Genomic DNA, 21,756 nt, shown 5'->3' with positions numbered 1-21,756 from the left:
ATAATGAAATTTCAGATTACTGGGGATAAAAATAAATTCCTTCTAGAGAAGGCAAAGAAAACAAGTTTCACCTAAAGAAATAAGAATATAAATGCTCTAAATTTATAAACAGCAACACTGGAAGTTCAGAAGTAGGGTAACAATTTCTGAAAATTACTTCCAGCTGTATCCAATCATCAATTCTCTGCCACCACTGGGTGTCCTACAGTTGAGTTAAATTTGACACTAACTACCCAGAGTTAACATAGACCCCACATTTAAGTGCAAAGTCATTCACAAGACTACCTACCCTGACTTTAGGTATTTCAGTTGTCCCCAGGCCACCTGTACTCTGCCCAGCTTGCTCTAAATTCCAGGTTGGTATAGTGCAGTACAATTCAGTTCAAATAACTAGTGTTAGCATATATTAAGAGCTAGTCCTTTATGAGACTGCCCCCTATTAAGATGCCAGCCACAGAATTGAGGTGTTCCCAAGTCACCTATATTTCTGCCCAGTTTGCAACAAATTTGTGGCTTCCCATAATCTCTTCAAATTTAATAATTCATTAGAATAGTTCAGAAGAGAAGTTACTATACTTAAAATTATGGTGTTACTCTAATGATTAGAGATCAGGAACAGCCAAATGAAGAAGCATGTAGAGCAAAATCTGGGGAAGGTGAGGGATGTAGGATGGCAGAACTTCTGTGCTTCTCCTGCTTGAATCTGGATATGTCACTCACCCAGCATGTCGTTTGTTCACCACCTTAGCTTTGGAGTTTGTTTTCATTGGGGTTTCAGTATGTAGGCAAGATTGTTTAAATAAATGACTATGTGATTTAACTCAATTTCCAGCCTCTGACATCTCTCCAAGGATGTCAGTCTGGCCCAGAGTTTCCAATTTTCTATTCACATGGTTGGTTTTTCTGGTGATCAGCACCCAACTAGAAGCTGTCTAGAAAATCCTCCCTGAGTCACGTCATTTGTATGACAAAACTCGGAAAATTTCAAGTGTTTTTGAAACACTGTGCCAGTAACAAAGCAACAAAGACCAGATATGATTTTTATTGTACCACACCAGCCTATAAATTTACCTTTAGTCAAAGCTCAAAAAATATTTTACCTCTAGTGAGATTGCTCATAAATTTTTTTAGAGTAGAATTTTCTACTATAAAAACCCATTTTCAGGTAGGCAAAGTTTCAGAATTTTTCTCATGTTATTACATACGTAAATAAAATGAATTGTTAAGCAAGAAAAATGAAGATTTGGCATCCAAAACTTTGGGGATACAGTATAAAGAGATCAAAGATTCCCTAGAATGAAGTTAGAGAAACTAAAACAAATGATAGAAAAAAGTAACCAGTCCATATTGGTTGAGAATATTCCAAAAGAAATGAGTCTAAGAAAATGAAATCAGTAGACTGCTTAATGTTTTTGAGTTTATTGAAACAAAAAGAAATTTATACAATAGAAAAAATGAGGATGTCATCAATGCACAGAAAATCAAAACAAAAAGATACCCTTTAACTCCGTAATGAAGTTGTAAAAGGAAACAATCATAGTATAACACTTATCAGCTATAATTAGAATTTAATAATCAAGATAATGTAAGTAGTAAAAATTTTATCGATAAAGCAGTGTTAGAACAATAGAAGAACAGGATGCATGTGGTGTTAAGGCTGGGATAGTGGTAAAGAGAACCCAGTCTTCAAAATGAGAAACCAATAAATGGTGGATAAAACTAAAAAATGCAGACTACCATTAAAAAGCAGTTTATTTAGAGATAGGAAAGTAATATCCTCAAAGAAAAAAATATACTGGGATAGGGCAAAAATATGCTGGGATAGGGCAAATATGAGACACTACTATTTATTGTACAAACTAAATTTATAACTAGTGTAAATTTTCTCCTATGCATTGAGATATAGACTCACATCCCAGATTATATAAGGACATAGAGAATGAAACATCAGCACAGTAGTGTTTTGTAGCCATAATTGCTGAAAACATGATGAACAATATTTAAAGTGCTTATGATACCTAAAAATGTTTATTCAACTTCATTCCCATTTTTAAAAACCAGCATGTGCATGAAAAATAATTTGAAAAGGCAAAAAAATAAGTATTAATATCCCCCTTTTTTTATTCTAGTTGGATTTTTTGTAGTTTTTATAGTATGTATGTATGGCTTTTATATTGAGGCGAAAAAACTTTTATGTAAATAACAAATAAGGCATGTTCTGTCATTGCCAGCACATATTTTCTATCCATGTATCCATTCTAAGGATATTTGAATAATGAACAATTAATTCTGTTTTAAACTAAAAACAGTGTAGATGCATCTATATACAGGGAAGACAATAGTTTTTAATGTGAAATTAATTTTTTTTTAAAGCTTGCAGCCTGGAAATCTGTTAGCTCATTTACTCTTTCTAAGAATGTTTTTATCCCACCTCACTTTTTTAGTATCTTGGCTTCAGTACATCTGATTTTGAAATACAGAAACACGTAATTTGCTAAGTAGACAATGTAAGTACAATGTAATCCTCAGATTCCTAAAAGCAGTTTAACCTGGCTATCTTATGCCAAAATAAACCAAATATTTATAATGTAAGGAATAAATGGCCATTTTGTAATTTCTTGAGGACCAAATAAAGGCACTATTTCTTTGCTTCATTTTCTTTTTTTTTTTTTAAGATTTATTTATTTTATGATTACAGAACTGGGGTACAGCCAGAGGTGTGGGAGGTGAGAGGATCTACCAGAAACAAGAGCAGGGAACAGAACAGGCAAATAGACCGAAGTACACTGCTGAGGGGAACAGTGGGCGAGTCAGGAGAGGTCTGCTGCGCCGTATTGGTTGCATCCTGGCCAGCTGGGGATCAAACTCAAGCTGCAGAGGCTGTGGACAGCCTCACAACACTGGGCTTAACCCGCTACACCACCAGGGAAGCCCTCATTTTCATTTTCATTGACATTGTTAAATGCAACATCCTTGTTTATATGACCCTGATGACTTCATTGTAAGTTTATCTGTCTATTTTCCTCCTTGATCAAATTCACTATTTTTTATTTTTTAAGTTATTTTTAATTTTAATTAATTTTGATTTTTTTAAAGATTTATTTATTTATGCCTATAAGAACTGGGGTACAAGCCAGAGGTGTGGTGGGTAAGAGGATTCACCAGAGACAGTGTGGGCAGCAGAACAGGTGGATTGACTGAAATACACTGCTGAGGGGAGCAGCGGGAGAGTCAGGAGAGAGGTCTGCTGTGCCATGTGGGTAGCTCCCTAACCGGGGATCAAACTCATTCTGCAGTGGCTGCTGATAGCTTCATAGGTTGCATCTTAACCCCTTCCGCCAGCAGGGAGGCCCCTGAATTATTTTTTAAAAGAAAACTTTTTTTAGTGAGAAGCACTGCATTTGCACTTTCTCTTTTGATACTTTCTTTGAGGTTTTTTTTTTCTGTTTTCCAAACTGCTTTGTAGTTTCTTTCTTTATCTCCCATCTTGCTTCTGTTCTGATTATTGCTATTTGGCAGCATCTAACATATTTTAAATCAGTATTCACATTTTATTTATTTATTTTTTGAAAGATTTATTTATTTATTATTTATACAAGCACTGGGTACAGTCAGAAGCACGGGAGGGTGAGAGAATTCACCAGAGCCAGAGCGGGGAGCAGAGCAGGCAGAAGGACCAAAGTACACTGCTGAGGGGAGCAGCAGGCGGCAGGAGAGGTCTGCGCACCATGCGGGACCCTCCTCCGGTGGCCGGGGAGCAGCTGGGGATGGAACCGGCGCTGCAAATACTGCGGGCAGCTTCGCAACCCATTGCTCAACCGCTGCGCCACTGGGGAGGCCCAGTATTCACATTTTAATTTTTCTAGTTGATGAATCTCTTACTTGTATAAAATAGTCTTCCTCATTCTACTTAATACTTTTCACCTTGATTTTTTTGGTGTTTTCTACTAATATTATTATACTGACTTTATATTTTCCCTGCCTTTATTTATAAATTTTGCTAACTTCCTGGCCTCTAAAGAGTCTAAAAAAAATTGTCACTAGTTAATAGCCATCTTCATATTCCAGTACTACTATAAGTTTCTTGCAGGTTGGCGGCTAGTTTGTATTTTCAGTATTTGTTCAAAATTTTTATTGATATCATTGGATTTGGCACCAGCTGTATGCCATTTGTGACCCAGTATCCTCTTGCTTCCTTTTGATGTGAAAATGTTTATTATCAGTTGTATCCTAAAATGATTATATTTAGATAAATAGTGAACATAAACTAAAAGAAAGTATCATGCCACATTTAAGAAAGAGCCAAGCTCTTTTTATTTTGAAGTTTCTTATTTGGTTAGTTTCTTTATTCCATATTATTCTAACATAAGCTAGGGGGAGAAACCTGGGATTAGACATGCATAGATTAATTCATCGGCACCCTTGACAAAAAAAGAAATACTTTTTCCAAGCAATATTTTTTTCTCCACCATGAAGCATATTGCTTATAGCACAGCCTTTGTCCCACCTGCTAAGAATTTTGGTTCAAGGTCTAGGTACTGAACTTAATTCAAATGATGTAATTATTATAAAAGTTACAGTTCATGAGGCAATCAGTGCTACCACATTCTTGTATATTCTTTCAAAGATACATTATTTATTGACAAGTAAATACCTTTGAGGGGATCACAGGGAAGGGAACTATCAGGGGAATTTTAGCATTGTTTTGCAATCCCCAGAAATAACCAGTGAGAATGTTTACTTTTATTCTTACTTACTACTATTACAACTTATTAATAAGGAAATAGTCCAGTTGTAAACATTTTACCAGAAAAGATTAAAAGAGGATGGCTTTTTAGCCAACAGGCACATGAAAGTATGCTCTATCACTAGTCATTAGGGAAATACAAATCAAACCACAATAAAATACTGCTTCATTCCTATTAGGATGTCACTGTGATCCAATATCTTGCTTGCTTTTATGTGAAAATGGATAAACGTGATAAGCATCGGTGAGGATATAAGTTAACAAAAGCCCATGTACATTGCTATGGCAATGTAAAGTGGAAAACCATTTCTGGGTATCCAAGAGAAATGAAAATAGATGACTATACATAGACTTCAACATGAATGTTTATGTTGGTATTATTCATTTATAGCCTAAAGTAGAAATGATGCAAATGTATAGTAAGTAACAAATAAACAAAATGTAATGATGAAGAAGAAGAAATTGCTGATACATAAATATTACATGGATGAACCTCAAAAACATGCTAAGTAAAGGGAGCTAGACATAATGTCACATTACTCCATTTATAAGAAATGTTTGGAGGGCTTCCCTGGTGGCGCAGAGGTTGAGCGCTGGGTTGTGAAGCTGCCTGCAGCCTCTGCGGCGCCGGTTCCATCCCTGGCTGCTCCCCGGCCACCGGAGGAGGGTCCCCCATGGCGCACAGGCCTCTCCTGCCGCCCGCTGCTCCCCTCAGCAGTGTGCTTCGGTCCTTCTGCCTGCTCTGCTCCCCGCTCTGGCTCTGGTGAATTCTCTCACCCTCCCACACTTCTGACTGTACCCAGTGCTTGTATAAATAAAATAAATAAATCTTAAAAAAAAAAAAAATGTTTGGAAAAAGCAAATTTATAAAAACAAAAGGTTAGTAGTTGCCTGTCACTGTGAGTAATAATGATGATTAACTGCAGATGGACACAAGGGGATCCTATTAGAATAATGAAAATATTCTAAATCGTATTAAGGTGATCCTCAGTAAATTTACCTAAAAATATAGAATTATACACTACAATGAGTTAATTAACTCTATGGTATGTGAATACATCAGGAAAATTGTTTTTAAAGAAAGATTTTCAGTCCGAAGGGTAGGAAACTTTGGGGAAGCTGTCCAACAACTATAGAAATGAGGATGCTCGTTAGGATTATTCTTTCATAAGAATCAGCAACAGGGCCTCCCCAGTGGCACAGCAGGTTGGAGCGCAGCGCTGTGAAGCTGTCCACAACCTCTGCAGTGCAGGTTCGATCCCGGCCTGCCAGCAAGAATCCCATATGGCGCAGCAGACCTCTCCTGTCGCACCTGCCGCTCCCCTCAGCAGTGTATTTCGGTCCTTCTGCCTGTTCTGCTCCCCTCTGTCTCTGGTGAATCCTTTCACCATCCTGTGCCTCTGGCCTGTACCCCAGCTCTTGTATAAAAATAAATAAATCTTTAAAAGAAAAAAAAAAATCAGCAACAGCCTCTTTGCTTTCAGTGTTATAGGTAGTTGTAGTGCTCAAAGAAACATCTTTGAAAGCTGACCGTAGATCTGAGGCATCCAGAGGGGAAAGGTGAGAATGGGACGGGAGGAGAAAACACATTGGACTATGGTGGAATACTATGGTGCTTTGGTGGTTGGAGAGCTACGTTAACAACTTGAGGGGTGAAATCCTATACTGTCAAAATACTAACAAGTTTATAAAACAATTGTACCTCATTAAAAACTAAAATTTAATTTTTTTTTAAATTCAGGCAGTTCTGTAGCCTAGGATCAATAAAAAAATAAAGGGAAGTAAATAAGGAAAGAGGAAGGACAGAAGAAAAAGGATGTGTAAAATAATTGATTCTAGTGTCAGACCATTGAGTGGTAATTTCAGTTCTGCCTTTACCACCTACTGGGTGTGTGTCTGAAGCCAGATAATTGTCCTCTCTGTGCCTCGGTTTCTTCATCTGTAAAATGGGTATAATAATATTACCTACCTCAGAGTTAGTATAAATAAATTAGTTATTTAGTAATTAGTTATTAGTTAGTATAAAATAAATTAGCAGAAGCCAAGTGACTAGAGCAAAATAAACATTAGATTTTTTTAATGCTGTAATCATCACCATCATCATCAAATATGCCTGGCAGTCCTGCTATTTACTATTATCCCTCCGTCTAATAATTCCACCTCCTCCACAGAGAATAGAATTGCTGTCTTTCCTTTCAACCCCTGTCTTATTAATTAGAGCTAGTGTCTACTCTGATAGTTTCACTGAAATGGAACATTGAGTGACTTCCATATTAATTAAATTGAAATTTTGATCATCATCTTGACATTTTCCACATTTTTTGTTGAACATTTTCTGTTGCTTAAATACTTTTTCTTGTAGTCTATAAAACACTATTTTGGCTTTTTCCCAACCCTTTGACCTTTGTAGGCGCTAAGGCATATTTCTCTTTTCTTTATATTATATTATCTAGGAGACTGATAATATAATATAAAAACATATCTATGGTATGCTTTTCATTTATGCTTAGGACTTTGCTTATCTATATATTATTGGTTCTCAAATTTATATTTCTACTCCTGAGTTCCAGACTCTTAAAATCTATGTGCCTACTCTGTATCTTCACTTGATTGTCTCAAGAGCATTTTATAGTAAATCCAACATATCTAAAACATAATTAATGATCTCCACCTCAACCTCCTAATGACCCTCCTCCAAATAACACCCATTCTCCTTTGTATTACCTCTTTTTATACCATCATTATTTATTATTTTGCTTCCACTAAAGAACAAGGGAATAATTTTTGACACCAGGTCGTGGTCTCTTCCTCTGCTCATGATATCCAGTCTACCGGGGATTGAACTGGCACTGCAGAGGCTGCGGGCAGCCTCGCAACCCAGCGCTCAACCACTGCACTGCCAGGGGAGGCCCTGTTTCTTTTTTTTAATCTGTCTGCTTCCTTAGGATAAGGTACTATCATCTCACATTCACATTAATACATTAATCTACACACTCTTCTCCTCTATGTTTCCTACCTACTTAGATCATTAAAATTTTACTTTAAAAGAATCAATTTGCCTTCAACTTTTCCCTTTAATATAACTAGTACTACTTAGGTGGGAACTAGTGTCATCCGAGAATAACAATAAAATTCTGCAGTCAGTGAATTTTTTATCTTTTTGTCCCATGCTATGACACCATGATCCTTTAACATACTTCCTCCCACCCTAGGACCTTTGAATGTGATCTTCTGTTTACCTAAAACCTAGGACTCCTGTGAGAACGTGTCCCTAAACTCCTAGACCATATGACATACCTCTGTTACATATTCTTTGCACTTTCTACCTCTCCTTCATAGTGCTTTGTTAAAATTTTAACTTGTTATTCTCTCCTTATTTGACAATATCCCTGACTAGACTGTCACTTCCAAGGGTACATAGAACAAAGTCTATTTTTGATATCACTGCATCCTCCAGCACCTAGTACAAGCAACTGTCATAGCAGATGCTCAGCAATTGTTTTTATATTAACATATTTGATTACCTTCGTATTGAGTCTTTATGATTTTAAGGATCTTTGATTCATTGTCTTTTTGATTTTTATGTCAATTTTTGATTGATTTTTTTTAATTTTTTTTTTTTATAGAGGCATGTTTTATTTATTTATTTGTTTGTTTGTTTGTTTTGCACTGGGTAGAGTCAGAAGCGTGGGAGGGTGAGAGAATTCACCAGAGCCAGAGCCGGGAGCAGAGCAAGCAGAAGGACCAAAGTACACTGCTGAGGGGAGCAGCAGGCGGCAGGAGAGGTCTGCGCGCCATGCAGGACCCTCCTCCGGTGGCCAGGGAGCAGCCGGGGATCGAACCGTTGCCGCAGAGGCCGCGGGCAGCTTCGCAACCCAGCGCTCAACCACTGCGCCACCGGGGAGGCCCATTTTTTGATTGATTTTTATGTCAATTTTTTTAATTTATTGAATGTTATGGTATACTTTTCAGATAGTACCGTTTTCTCTTTCTGAATTATTACAGCTCTCTTTTGCTTACATATAGTTTGATGGAAATGTTGCATGTTAGTTCATCTTTCAAGTCGGTTTTAAATGACCTAGGAAAGATTGATGTGTGAAGAAATTCCCATGAAAACCATTTTGTAATATAATCATCCACTATTATTTCAAATTTTTTAAAGTGTAATAATTAATTTAGGGTATAATTTTCCAGCACAAGCACATTTGTAATTGTTTCTATAATTTTATTTTATTTTTTTTTTTTTTACTCTGCAGGGGTTTTTTACAAAGTGACTTCTTTGTACTGGATATGATCTTGATATGAAGCTTTTACTGGATCTAATCTGTCATTTTCATTTTCATCTCATGTAGCAGATGGTTGTTACAGTAGAAAAGAGCTTTGGTTTAAGTCTAAGAGCTTAGCTGTTGATTTCATTTGACTTATTTACAGAAAAAAAAATATACATATATACACACACACACACACGTAGATGTTATATCTCAATATACTTCCACAAAAGTATTTCTAAGTGTAGTTTTTTAAAAAAAATTCTTAATTTTTCAGCTCCATTAAATGCCAAAACCATGTGACATTATAGAAAAGACAGTTATTTGTGCTAGTTGGATTATATTCCTGATAGTGATATGAGCACAGCTGGTGAAGGATGGTGTTTCTGTGAGTCTCAGAAAATCCTTTGTCTTATGCAGCTCTAATGCTCAGGGGACACACTTCACTTTCTTCTGACCAAAATAGTTGACTGCCAATGATGTTGGAGGTTGTGAAGTATGGAGTGCAGTTCCATCCCTTTGTAAGCCTCTATAGTTGATGCATTCAAAACTTTAAAAGGAGAAAGAAAAAAAACCAAGCTGTGAGCTAAGGAAGCATTCAACATTTTTGTTTGTAACAATGTTAATTCCATATTAACAGAGGTCATCTCAGAGCAAGCATGAAGCCGGCTCACCTTCTGAGCGGCAGAATGAAGGTCAGGGAGTGGCAGAAATGAACATAGCAACGTCTGGTAGTGGTCAGGTAAGTAAACCATTTTATTGCTTTGTTTTGTTTTTTAACTTAACGATTTAAATTCTTTTAAAGGACTGTGAAGTGGAATGGTTCTCAGAATAATCTATAAGTTTCCTTATTCCTGAAAGAATAGCTCTAGGAGAATTTAGTATCAAAATACTATCATTTTATTACATCTAGCAATTATGCCTTCAAAATTCCTAAGTATGTTTTATAGTTGTAAATTGTGTGTTTCTATTTTAGTCAAAAATGATTTGTGTGAATAAGTTTTTTTTTTTTTTTGAAAAATAAATACTAATCTGTATGTTTTTTGGTTATATATGTGATGTGACCTAGTTATTATTTCGTGCAGTGAATATATGTGCTCTTTCTGTAATGAATTCTTTGCAATATATATTTTTTGTTCTTAATTAATCATAAGGACTTTGTTAGAGTTCTTATTTTCTGTTGTACTTAAGATTATATCCATTAATCTTATTGAAAAAAGTTACTCTAATATTCAAAAAATTAAAGAGATATATCTTAATCAATGTGTAACTGTTAATCACATTGTTTATATTATAAAAGTTAAATTGATTTTGTTTATAACTTGTTATGCTTTCATAAATTATTTTGTTGGAATGCATCCTAAAATGATAGAATTGGGATGAGAGGTATCTGTCTTTTCCACATTTCTTTTCAGTGAATATTCTTATCTTGTATATGAATGATTTTTAACAGTTTCACTAAATTGATTTTAAGTTAATTTTCCTGCTGTTGATATAAAATACTCCTTTAGTATCTGTAGATTAGTTTTGATGATAATTATTATAAGAGCACATGCCTTTATTCATTAAAATTTAAATCAAAATGTCTCATATTTAAGTATTTAATTTTACAGAGTGAAAACAAAGAGAGACTTCATTTTAGAATTATTAGTAACACTAAAACTCTTAGAGATGGCAAATTAGGAAAAAAGAAATTATATTAAAATAATACATTGAAATTTGTCTATTATTTGGGAATTTTATGCATTCCTACATAGTTGTAGGAACAAGAAAACTTCTTTGCTTAGAATCAGACCTATTAGTGCTTTGGGTCATACTCTAATTATTAAGTACTGTCCAATCAATTGGCTATCCGCTTAAAAAAGAGCAATTTAATCAATTATTTCTTAAATAAGAATTAGTCAGAATAAATTTTAAGTAAACTAGATTTAGTGTCAAAATAAAAACCTAAAAATATAGATAGATTAGAAGAAATATTGGTATTTAGGCTGAATTTTTTTTATGATATGGATAGAAAACTATAAAAGAAGAAATAAATGGATTTCACTTAAACATTTATAACTTCATTATGCCATAAAATCCTAACAGTTTGGAAAACAAAACAAAAATCATATTGTTTGCAAATGTGTATGATTAGGAAAAAGAAAATTCAAAATTCATAATGATATTTGCAAATCAGCTATTTAAAGATCTTTAAGATGTCAGCAAAGGATAAACAAGGACTAAAAGAAAGAAAAAATCATTTGTAAGCATATGAAAAGATGATCAATTCTATTAGTAAGGATGTATAAATATAAACTACAACCAAAATGAAGTTTATTTGGAGGCCAATAGTTGGCAAGGATCAATAGCTCTCAGTATTGTAAGTTACCAGGAATTCTCATATACTGCTCTTAATTGTGTGAAACAACAACCTTTCTGAAGACAAGTTTTGTAAAATATATCAAAATCTATCATTTGCTTTCTCTTTGGCTTATCATTACAAATCTAAGAGTTTATGTTAACTGAGGTAATCAGTTAATAATTGTCAGACTTTTTTTTTTAAAGATTTATTTATACAAGAACCGGGGTACAGGCCAGATGTGTGGAAGGGTGAGAGGACCCACCAGAGGTAGAGCGGGGAACAGAACAGGCAGAATGACTGAAATACACTGGTTAGGGGAGCAGCGGTCGAGACGGAGAGGTCTGCGGCACCATATGGGTACCTCCACTGCTTGCCGGGATCGAACCTACACTGCAGAGGCTGCAGACGGCTTCACGGCGCTGCACTCAGCCGCCTGCACCACTAGGGAGGCCTATGTCAGACATTTTTGAAGAGATTTATAATAATATTATTTTAATAGCAAAAATAGAAATAACATTAATATTAATCAGTAGGTTAAGTTTTAAATTACCAGCCCATCAAGTGGCTAAGTGGCTAAGTAACTAGAGGCAATAAACCTGATATTAAATCCCATTCTCCCTAACTAGCTGAAAGGCTTGACCCTAAGTAACAAACTCTGAGTCTATCTACTGTTTCCTCTATAATAAAATAAGGTCATACTGTGAGAATTAAATGCTGTATGAATTTTAATGCAGTCCCTGGCATCTAGTAGTTAGTCATTAAAGGTAGTAGCTTTTGTTGTTAATAACTATTAATAATTATTCTTAATTAATAAATACTGCATGTGAGATACTATATTAGACTCTGGAAATAAAAAATTGAAGAGCAAAAACAGTTCTGGCATTATGGAATCTACATGGTACATACATGGAAATGTTTAAAATGATAAATTACATCTGTTTTTATATAGAAACCTAACTTTTGTTTCAGCCTCAGTCTTGCCTTTGTAATCACTTTTCGGCCTTTTGGCTAAGATCAAGTGCAGTCTTGCCTTCATAGGGTTTTCTTCATATCTTGATCAGTGATCCTTCCAAAACACAGATCTGATCAGATCACTTGTTTAAACCTTTCAGAGACTACCCACTTTTGTACAGTAGAATCTAGATTCTGTTGCCTATTCCAGTAATATCTCTGACTACCTGTCCCCACTATATACCACTCCCTCCTTCAGATTAAGTTCTTGTAGATCCTTAAGTATGTCCAGACCTTCCCCATGATGTTCCCTTTGCCTGTTCTGCTTTCGTCAGTTAATTTTATGTGTTTTACTCATTCTTTCCCTCAGTTTAAATGACACTTTTTCCAGGGTGTTTTCCTTGTTCCTACCTCCCTAGATTAGAAGTGCTCTCAGTTATTCTCTACTTCTGTTCTCAAAACATGTAACACAATTTATTGTTGGTTTAATTGTCTACTTTCCTTTTTAAAGTCCTTTGAGCTATTGTGTTTGTTTACAGTTATCCCCCAAACAACTAGCATAGTACCTGGCATACAATAATTGCTAATAAATGCTTATTAAATATAAACAAATGTTATTAAGTTAACTTACTATAACCTTGCTTTAAAAAAAAGCAAATATTGTATGGCCTATCTTACTATACATATGTATACGCGTATGTGTGCATAGAAAAGTGTCAGGAAAATATTCCTCATTATCTTAATATGTTCAGATATTCTTCAGATGCTACTCTTACATTGGGATTTATATGGTTTTTATCATATAAATTGGTTTTTATATTTACTATATACTATATATATGCTATATACTATATATACTATACTATTTATATTGTTAATATAAATATAAATACATATATTGTTTCAGTTTTTTGTAATGAGCATGAGATCTATTAAAAATAGTAAATCAGGGGCCAGTATTCAGCCATTCTTCAAATGATGCCTTCTGATAATACTGTGGATTTAGTAGTAAACATGACAAGCTGTTTGGTTTTTTGACAGTATCAGTCATGGACTTTCCCACCAAATGGGTGTTCAGGTAGCACTAATATTGCTAATGCCATTTGATTGCTTTCAGTCATAGTTAAACATGGCACACTGTAGCCACTCCCTTGATATGAAAAGAGATCTGTATTTACAGCTTTGGTTCAGCTATGCCAAGATTCCTTTAATCTATCTTTATAGGATCTATTCATATGACAACTTCCTGTTATTTGTTCATTTGTTTTGTTTTATTATTTGTTCCAGAGACAAAATCCATTGACAGTAATTGAAAATAAAAATCATTCTCTTTGGGGCCTCCCCGGTGGCACAGCAGTTGGGCACTGGGTTGCGAGGCTGCCCGCAGCCTCTGCAGCGCCGGTTTGATCCCCGGCTGCTTCCTGGCCACCGGAGGAGGGTCCCACATGGCGCGCAGACCTCTCCTGCCGCCCGCTGCTCCCCTCAGCAGTGTACTTTGGTCCTTCTGCCTGCTCTGCTCCCCGCTCTGGTTCTGGTGAGTTCTCTCACCCTCCCGCGCTTCTGACTGTACCCAGTACTTGTATAAATAAATAAATAAAAATAAATCTTTAAAAAAAAAAACACTCTCTTTGACTTTCACAGCAGCATGACTGCCAAAGCTCCTATCCTAATTCACTTATCTCTACCACCATGTGGAAGCTGATGGTACCCCCCACTTACCCACATCCACCCTGCCAGCATGAATTTTACAAAGAGTAAATAACTCTCACTGGAGATTTTATTAGCTTTCCTTGGGTCTTAAAATAATCCTTTATTATGATCTATATAAGTCGTCTGTACCTAACACACTATTTTTATCACTTCAGCCACACTGACTTCTCTGTATGTTATGTTGATTGGGCTTTTTCCTGTGCAGTTCAGCTTGTGCAGAGTCTGGGCCTGTCCCACTTCACTTTTCATGTATGTCTGAGCTTAAACATCACTTTCTTAAAGATACTTGATTGGTTCAGATCCCACTGTTATAGGTTATCATAGCAGATTCCTATCCTTTGAAGACAACCATGTTCGCAGTTTCATATGTACTTGTGTGATTTTTTTTTTAAGAGATTTATTTATTTATTTGTACAAGCACTGGGTACAGTCAGAAGCGTGGGAGGGTGAGAGAATTCACCAGAGCCAGTGCGGGGAGCAGAACAGGCAGAAGGACCGAAGCACACTGCTGAGGGGAGCAGCGGGCGGCAGGAGAGGTCTGCGCGCCATGTGGGACCCTCCTCCGGTGGCCGGGAAGCAGCCGGGGATCAAACCGGTGCTGCAGAGGCTGCGGGCAGCTTCACAACCCAGCGCTCAACCACTGCACCACCGGGGAGGCCCCTTGTGTGATTATTTGATTAGTATCTCTCTCCTACTATTCTCAAGCTCCAGGAATGCAGGAACTTTGTCTCATTTTATCCATTTTCATGCCCACACAGTTCTGGTAACTGCATAACAATAGATTTGTGTTTGTTGGAAGGAGAACTTATATCCCCACAGGAAATAATGTTTTTTGATGTGATTAATAGCCCCTGGAAGTAAAATGGAAAGAAAAAGCTAAAAATACATTGCAGGCTACATCACTGCTTGCTTAGTCTCATTTATGAATTAGTTCTTAACTTTACTATTTAAAGTTTATATCTCTATTGCTAGTGAGTAAGTAGTGATGAAATTCAACCAAGAGTAGTTAAAAGAGATTAAATGTTATAAGAACCCTTTCTGCTGCCAGTAAGTTTTTAAAGTTTTTATTATGAAAAATTTCAGGTATATACAGAGACAGACACAATAATATAGTAATCCACATGTACCCCATGAGCTTTGCCCTTACATTTTATTTATTTGTTTGTTTGTTTTTTAAAGATTTTTTTATTTATTTATACAACACTGGGTACAGTCAGAAGCACGGGAGGGTGAGAGAATTCACCAGAGCCAGAGCGGGGAACAGAACAGGCAGACTGACGAAACACACTGCTGAGGGGAACAGCGGGCACAGCAGGAGCGGTCGGCCACACCATGTGGGACCCTCGCCCATGGCCAGGGATCTAACCTGCACTGCAGAGGCTACGGGCAGCTTCGTAGCCCAGCGCTCAACCACTGCCTTCCATTTTATTTATTTATTTTTTTTTTATAGTGAATAAGGGCTTATTTCCTACAGAAGGTGCACTGTTGATTTAAGTGCAGTATGGGTTCAAGAAAGAATAATAATAGCTAAATTTATTTTTTTTTAAATAATAAATTTGATTGTTATATTCCCCATACAATTGCAGCCCCCCCATTCTGACCCCAATCCCTCCCCTCCCGCCCCCGCCCCCCTAAAAGTGTCTCTGGTTCATAGTTTTTTGTTGATTTTGACTTTCACTTTCTTAAAGTTATTCATTTTCCTGGTCCCTTATTTAAGTTTTCTACATTCCTGCTATGAGTGAGACCATCCGGTATTTTTCTTTTTCTTTTTGGCTTATTTCACTGAGCATGATCCCTTCCAGCACCATCCATGTTGCTGCAAATTGCATGTGTTTATCTTTTTTGAATGCTGAGTAATATTCCATGGTATATATGTACCACATCTTCTTGATCCAGTCATCTATTTTTGGGCATTTGGGTTGTTTCCAAATCTTAGCTATTGTAAACAGTGCTGCTGTAAACATAGGGGTGCAGGTGCTCTTTGGAATTGATGTTTCTGTGTCTTTTGGGTAAATACCTAGGAGTGGAATTGCAGGATCATATGGAAGTTCTATGTTTAGTAGGTCCAGAAATCTCCACACAGCTTTCCATAGTGGTTGGACCAGTTTGCACTCCCACCAACAGTGCAGAAGAGTTCCTTTTTCTCCACACCCTCGCCAACATTTGTTGTTGCTAGTTTTTTTAATATGTGCCATTCTCACTGGTGTAAGATGGTATCTCATGGTAGTTTTGATTTGCATTTCCCTGATGACAAGTGATGTTGAACATTTTTTCATATGCCTGTTGGCCATTTGCATTTCCTCTTCAGAGAAGTTTCTTTTTAGCTCTTCTGCCCATTTTTTGACTGGATTATTTTCTTTGTTGTTGTTGAGTCTCGTCAGCTCTTTGCAGATTTTTGTGATCAGTCCTTTATCATTAGTGTTGGGTGCAAAATTGTTCTCCCAGTTGGTGGGGTTTCTCTTTGTTTTTGTTATTGTCTCTTTTGCTGTGCAGAAGCTCTTTAATTTGATGTAGTCCCAGCTGTTGATCTTTGCCTTCACTATCACTGCTTGGGTGATGTGTCTGTAAAGATGTCTTTGATGTGCAAATCACGTAGTGTTTCGCCTATATTTCCTTCTATGTATTTTATGGTTTCAGGTCTTATGTCTAGTTCTTTAATCCATTTTGAGTTGATTTTTGTGTATGGTGTGAGGTAGTGGTCAAGCTTCATTCTTTTGCATGTAGCGACCCAGTTTTCCCAGCACCATTTATTGAACAAACTTTCATTGCTCCAATGCATAGTCTTTGCTCCTTTGTCAAAGATTAGTTGACCATAAATCTGTGGGTTTATTTCTGGATTTTCTATTCGATTCCATTGGTCTGTATGTCTGTTCTTGTTCCAATACCATGCAGTTTTGATGATTATGGCTTTGTAGTATAGTTTGAAGTCTGGGAGTGTGATGCCTCCATTCCCTTCTTTTTTTTTTTCAGGAGAGCTTTGGCTATTCAGGGTTTTTTGTGATTCCATATGAATTTCATCAATAATTGTTCTATTTCTTTGAAGAATGACATTGAAATTTTGATTGGAATAGCATTGAATCTGTATATTGCTTTTGGAAGGATGGCCATTTTAATAATGTTTATTCTTCCAATCCATGAGCAGGGGATGTCTTTCCATTTCTTTGTGTCTTCTTCTATTTCTTTTAACAGTGTTTTATAGTTTTCTTTGTATAGGTCCTTTACCTCTTTTGTTAGATTTATTCCCAAATATTTGATTTTTTTTGTTTCAATAACAAAAGGGATGGTTTTTTGATTTCTTCTTCAGATTTATTGTTTGTGTATAGGAAGGCTACTGACTTTTGCGTGTTGATTTTGTATCCTGCCACTTTACTGAACTGACTGATGAGTTGAATTACTTTTTCTGTGGAGTTTTTGGGGTTCTCTATGTATAATATCATATCATCTGCAAATAGTGATAGTTTGACTTCTTCTTTTCCTATTTGGATTCCTTGGATGTCTTTCTCTTGTCTTATTGCTCTGGCTAGGACTTCCAGTATTATATTGAAAAGCAGTGGTGAGAGTGGGCATCCTTGTCTTGTTCCAGATCTTAATGGAATTGCTTTCAGCTTTTCACCATTGAGAATTATACTGGCTGTTGGCTTGTCATAGATGGCCTTTATGATGTTGAGGTATGTTCCTTGTATCCCAAGAATTTCAAGGGCTTTTATCATGAATGGGTGTTGCACTTTGTCGAAAGCTTTCTCAGCATCTATTGATATTATCATATGGTATTTATATTTCTTTTTGTTGATGTGTTGGATAACGTTGATTGATTTCCGGATGTTAAACCATCCTTGTGTCCCTGGAATGAATCCTACTTGGTCGTGGTGAATTATCTTATGGATACATTGTTGGATTCTGATAGCTAAAATTTTATTGAGGATTTTTGCATCAGTGTTCATTAGGGAGATTGGCCTGTAGTTTTCCTTTTTTGTGTTGTCCTTGTTCGGTTTTGGTATTAGTGTAATGTTGGCTTCATAGAACGTGTTTGGTATTGTCCCTTCCTTCTCAATTTTTTGGAAGAGTTTGTGAAGGATAGGCACTAATTCGTCTCTGAATGTTTGGTAGAATTCATTTGTAAATCCATCAGGTCCTGGGCTTTTGTTTTTGGGGAGGTTTTTGATTACCATTTCAATTTCGCTGCTTGTAATTGGTCTGTTTAGGTGTTCTATTTCTTCTTTATCTAGCTTTGGGTGATTGTAGAGTTGTAGGAATTTGTCCATCTCCTCTAGATTGTTAAACTTGTTTCCATATAACTGTTCATAGTAGTTACTGATTATTCTTTTGATTTCTGCTGTGTCCGTTGTGATTTCTCCTCTTTCATTGATGATCCTGTTTATTTGTGCTTTCTCCCTTTTTTCCTTTGTGAGCCTGGCTAGGGGTTTGTCTATTTTATTGATTTTTTTCAAAGAACCAGCTCTTGGTTTCATTGATCTTTTGGATTGTTTTTTTAGTTTCAATTTCATTTATTTCTGCTTTGGTTTTTATTATTTCTTTTCTTCTACTGGTTTTGGGGTTTTTTTTGTTGTTCTTTTTCTAGATCTTTGAGCTTCGCGATTAGGTTGTTTCTTTGAGTTCTTTCTTGTTTCTTGATGTGAGCTTCTATTGCTATATATTTTCCTCTTATTACTGCTTTTGCTGCATCCCATACATTTAGGATATTGGTGTCCTCCTTGTCATTCAATTCAAAAATTTTTTTAATTTCTTCTTTGATCTCCTCATTAGTCCAGTGGTCTTCCAGTAGTGTGGTTTTTAATCTCCATGAGGTAGAAAAGTTCCTTGCCTTCTTTTTATGGTTTATTTCTAGTTTGATGCCTTCGTGGTCAGAAAAGATGGTTGATATGACTTCAATCTTGGTGTATCTGTTGATGTTTGTCTTGTGCCCCAATATGTGATCGATCCTGGAGAATGATCCGTGTGCGCTTGAGAAAAATGTGTACTCCGTTTTTTTTGGGTTTAGTGTTCTATAGATGTCCGTTAAGCCCAATTGCTCTAGGTCCTTATTTAGAGCTTTGGTTTCTTTACTTATTTTTTGTCTTGTTGATCTATCCATTGTTGATAGTGGTGTGTTGAAGTCTCCCACTACATATGTGTTTTCTCTGATGTCTGTTTTCAGAGAGGACAACAGTTGTCTGATATATTTTGGTGCTCCTTCGTTTGGTGAGTATATGTTAATAAGTGTTATTTCTTCTTGAAGTATTGTCCCCTTGATCATAATGTAGTGACCACTGGGGTCTCTTTTTATCTTTTTGAGTTTGAAATCTGTTTTATCTGATATAAGTATAGCTGTTCCTGCTTTCTTTTTTGGTCCATTTGCTTGTAGGATTGTTTTCCATCCTTTAACTTTGAGCCTGTTTTTATCTTTTGTAGCTAAATGTGTTTCCTGGAGACAGCAAATGGTTGGATTTTGTTTCTTAATCCAGGCTGCAACTCTGTGTCTTTTTATTGAAGAGTTTAGTCCATTTACATTTAGAGTTAATATTGATATGTTAACATCTGTATTTGCCATTGTTTGTCTTTCCTTTGATTTTATTTATTTATTTTTTTAATAACTTTTTTTTTTTTTTTTTGGCCTTCTTTCATTGTTATTCATCCCTCTGAGGTTCTGGCTTTAGGACTCCTTGTAGTATTTTTTGGAGTGGGGGTTTAGGTGTAATGAAATTCCGGAGTTTCTGTTTGTCTGAGAAGGTCCATATTCTTTCTTCAGAGAGGAAGGAGAGCTTTGCGGGATAGAGTATTCTTGGTTGGCATCTGTTTTCTTGGAGTCTGTTGACTATGTCCCTCCACTCTCTCCTTGCCCGTAGTGTTTCTTCGGAGAAGTCTGATGTCAGCCTGATTGGCTTTCCTTTGAATGTTATCTGTTTCTTCCCTCTTGCCAGCTTCATTATTTTTTCCTTGTCCTGGATTCTTGGGAGCTTTACTATTATGTGTCTTGCTGTATTTTTCCTTTCGTCGTGGAAGTTTGGTGTTCTTCTTGCTTCTTGTATATCAATTTTCAGCTCCTTCTTCACATTTGGGAAGTTCTCTTCAATTAACTCTTTGAAAATTTTCTCTGTTCCTACTTCTCTCTCCTCTCCTTCTGGTATTCCTATAACTCTTATATTTCCTTTCCTCATGGAGTCAGATAGTTCCCGTAGTCTTTTTTCGTTCTTTTTCCTTCGTACTTCTCTTTCCTTTTCTGTTTTGGTTCTTTTTATTTCTGTGTCTTCAAGAGAACTTATTCATTCTTCCATTTCATCTATTCTGCTTTCATTGCTTTTCCCAGAATTCTTTAGTTCTTCCATTAATTCTTTGATCTCCTGCATTTCTTTTACTTCCCTCTTTAGGGACTCAATTTCATTCTTCTGATCGTTGATTATTTTTCCCTTATCATTGTTTTCCTTTATGACTTCTGTCAGTTTTTTAATCACGGCAATTTTAAATTCTCCTTCTGGAAGGCTCAGAAGTTCTTCCAAGTTACTGTCGTTGCAATCTGGGGGCTGGTTTTCTTTTTGTGGTGTGCTTTTTCCCTGTGGAGTAGCTAGGTTGCGTGTGGTTCTTCTCCTCCCTACTGTCTGTTTTCTAATTTGCTGTATGCGTTGGGACACTATGTAATTGGGACTGGCCGGAATCTTGGGTGAGCTTCTCTGCTCCCCTCTGGTTCCTCCAGGAGTCATCTGTCAGTTTCAAGCAGTTTTTACTGGAGAAAGGTCCCTGTTCTAAAATGCCGATGTGGGGACACACTCCCCTGTGCGCCTGGTCTGCCCCGGCGGTGGGTTCCTGCTCCCCCTCTGGGCTTGGACTGCAGGCCAGAGGGGGTCTGGCGTGGGCGAACTTCCCCTGCTCACCTCTGGCTCCTGAGGAAGCCTTCTGTAGGTAGTCTTTACTGAAGAAATGTCCCTGTTCTAAAATGGTGATGTGGGACACAGTCCCTGCGCGTCCAGTCTCAGGCACACTCTTCTGCGCGCCTGGTCTGCCCTGGCTGTGGGTGCTCGCTCCCCCTGTGGGCTCAGACTACTGGTCAGAAGGGGCGCGGCGTGGGCTAACTCCCCAGCTGGCCACTAGCTCCTTCAGGAGCCTCTGCTGGTTTCAAGTCGCTAGGTGGTGCCAGAGATCTCTCCTAGAGCCCTTGGGGAGCTGATTATCCACCCCGTGGGACAGGGAACAGAGCGGGGATGGTAGGGTACACCTCAACGGCTTTGGGGTGCTGTGTCTGCCTTGTGCCCCACCGTCGTGGGGAACGCACGCCCCTAATTTCGTGCCCCGAGTCTCAGTTCCAAAGCCCTCAGTTCCAGGACGCGGGCTGTAGCCCAGTTCAGTGGCGCGGGAATGGCGCCTTTTGAATCCCGCTCCCGTGCCTGGGCGCCTGGTTCCTGCTCACACGGTGAGGGCCTCCGCGCGTCTCCCCGCAAGCCTAGGTCGCAGGCGCGGGGACCTGGGCAGTTGTGATCCGATCCGGATCCGTGTTTGCTTTTCAACCGCACTGCTTTTTCAACCGCTCTGCTTTTCCGCGCGATCCTGATCCCGATCCTTCCATTTTATTTTTGAGGAACTATCCAGGCATCATCATTTTTTCCATAAATATTTCACTATGCATTTCCAAAACACAACACTTTAACACATAACTATAGTGCATTATTATACTCTCAGAGAAACTAACAGTATTCCTTAATAGCACCAGATATCCAGTCAGTACTCAAATTTACAGTTGTTCATAA

At 37.2% G+C, this 21,756-nt stretch overlaps 1 protein-coding gene across 11 annotated transcripts in view; it reads left to right on the top strand.

The window, feature by feature from the left end:
• Nucleotides 1–21,756, top strand: part of APC (APC regulator of WNT signaling pathway) — a 182,081-nt gene that overhangs the window by 111,119 nt on the left and 49,206 nt on the right. For all 11 annotated transcript variants that reach the window (XM_054688099.1, XM_037529865.2, XM_054688100.1 and 8 more), the window contains one exon: nucleotides 9,656–9,757. In XM_054688099.1, the coding sequence (XP_054544074.1) occupies nucleotides 9,656–9,757 (102 nt within the window). The remainder of the gene's footprint in view (nucleotides 1–9,655; nucleotides 9,758–21,756) is intronic.

The sequence above is a fragment of the Talpa occidentalis genome, unplaced genomic scaffold (assembly GCF_014898055.3).
Source record: "Talpa occidentalis isolate TD23 unplaced genomic scaffold, MPIMG_talOcc4v2.1 talOcc4.6, whole genome shotgun sequence".
Lineage (NCBI taxonomy): Eukaryota > Metazoa > Chordata > Mammalia > Eulipotyphla > Talpidae > Talpa > Talpa occidentalis.
Note: the sequence above shows the minus strand (reverse complement) of the source record. Positions and strands in the feature narration are given on the sequence as shown.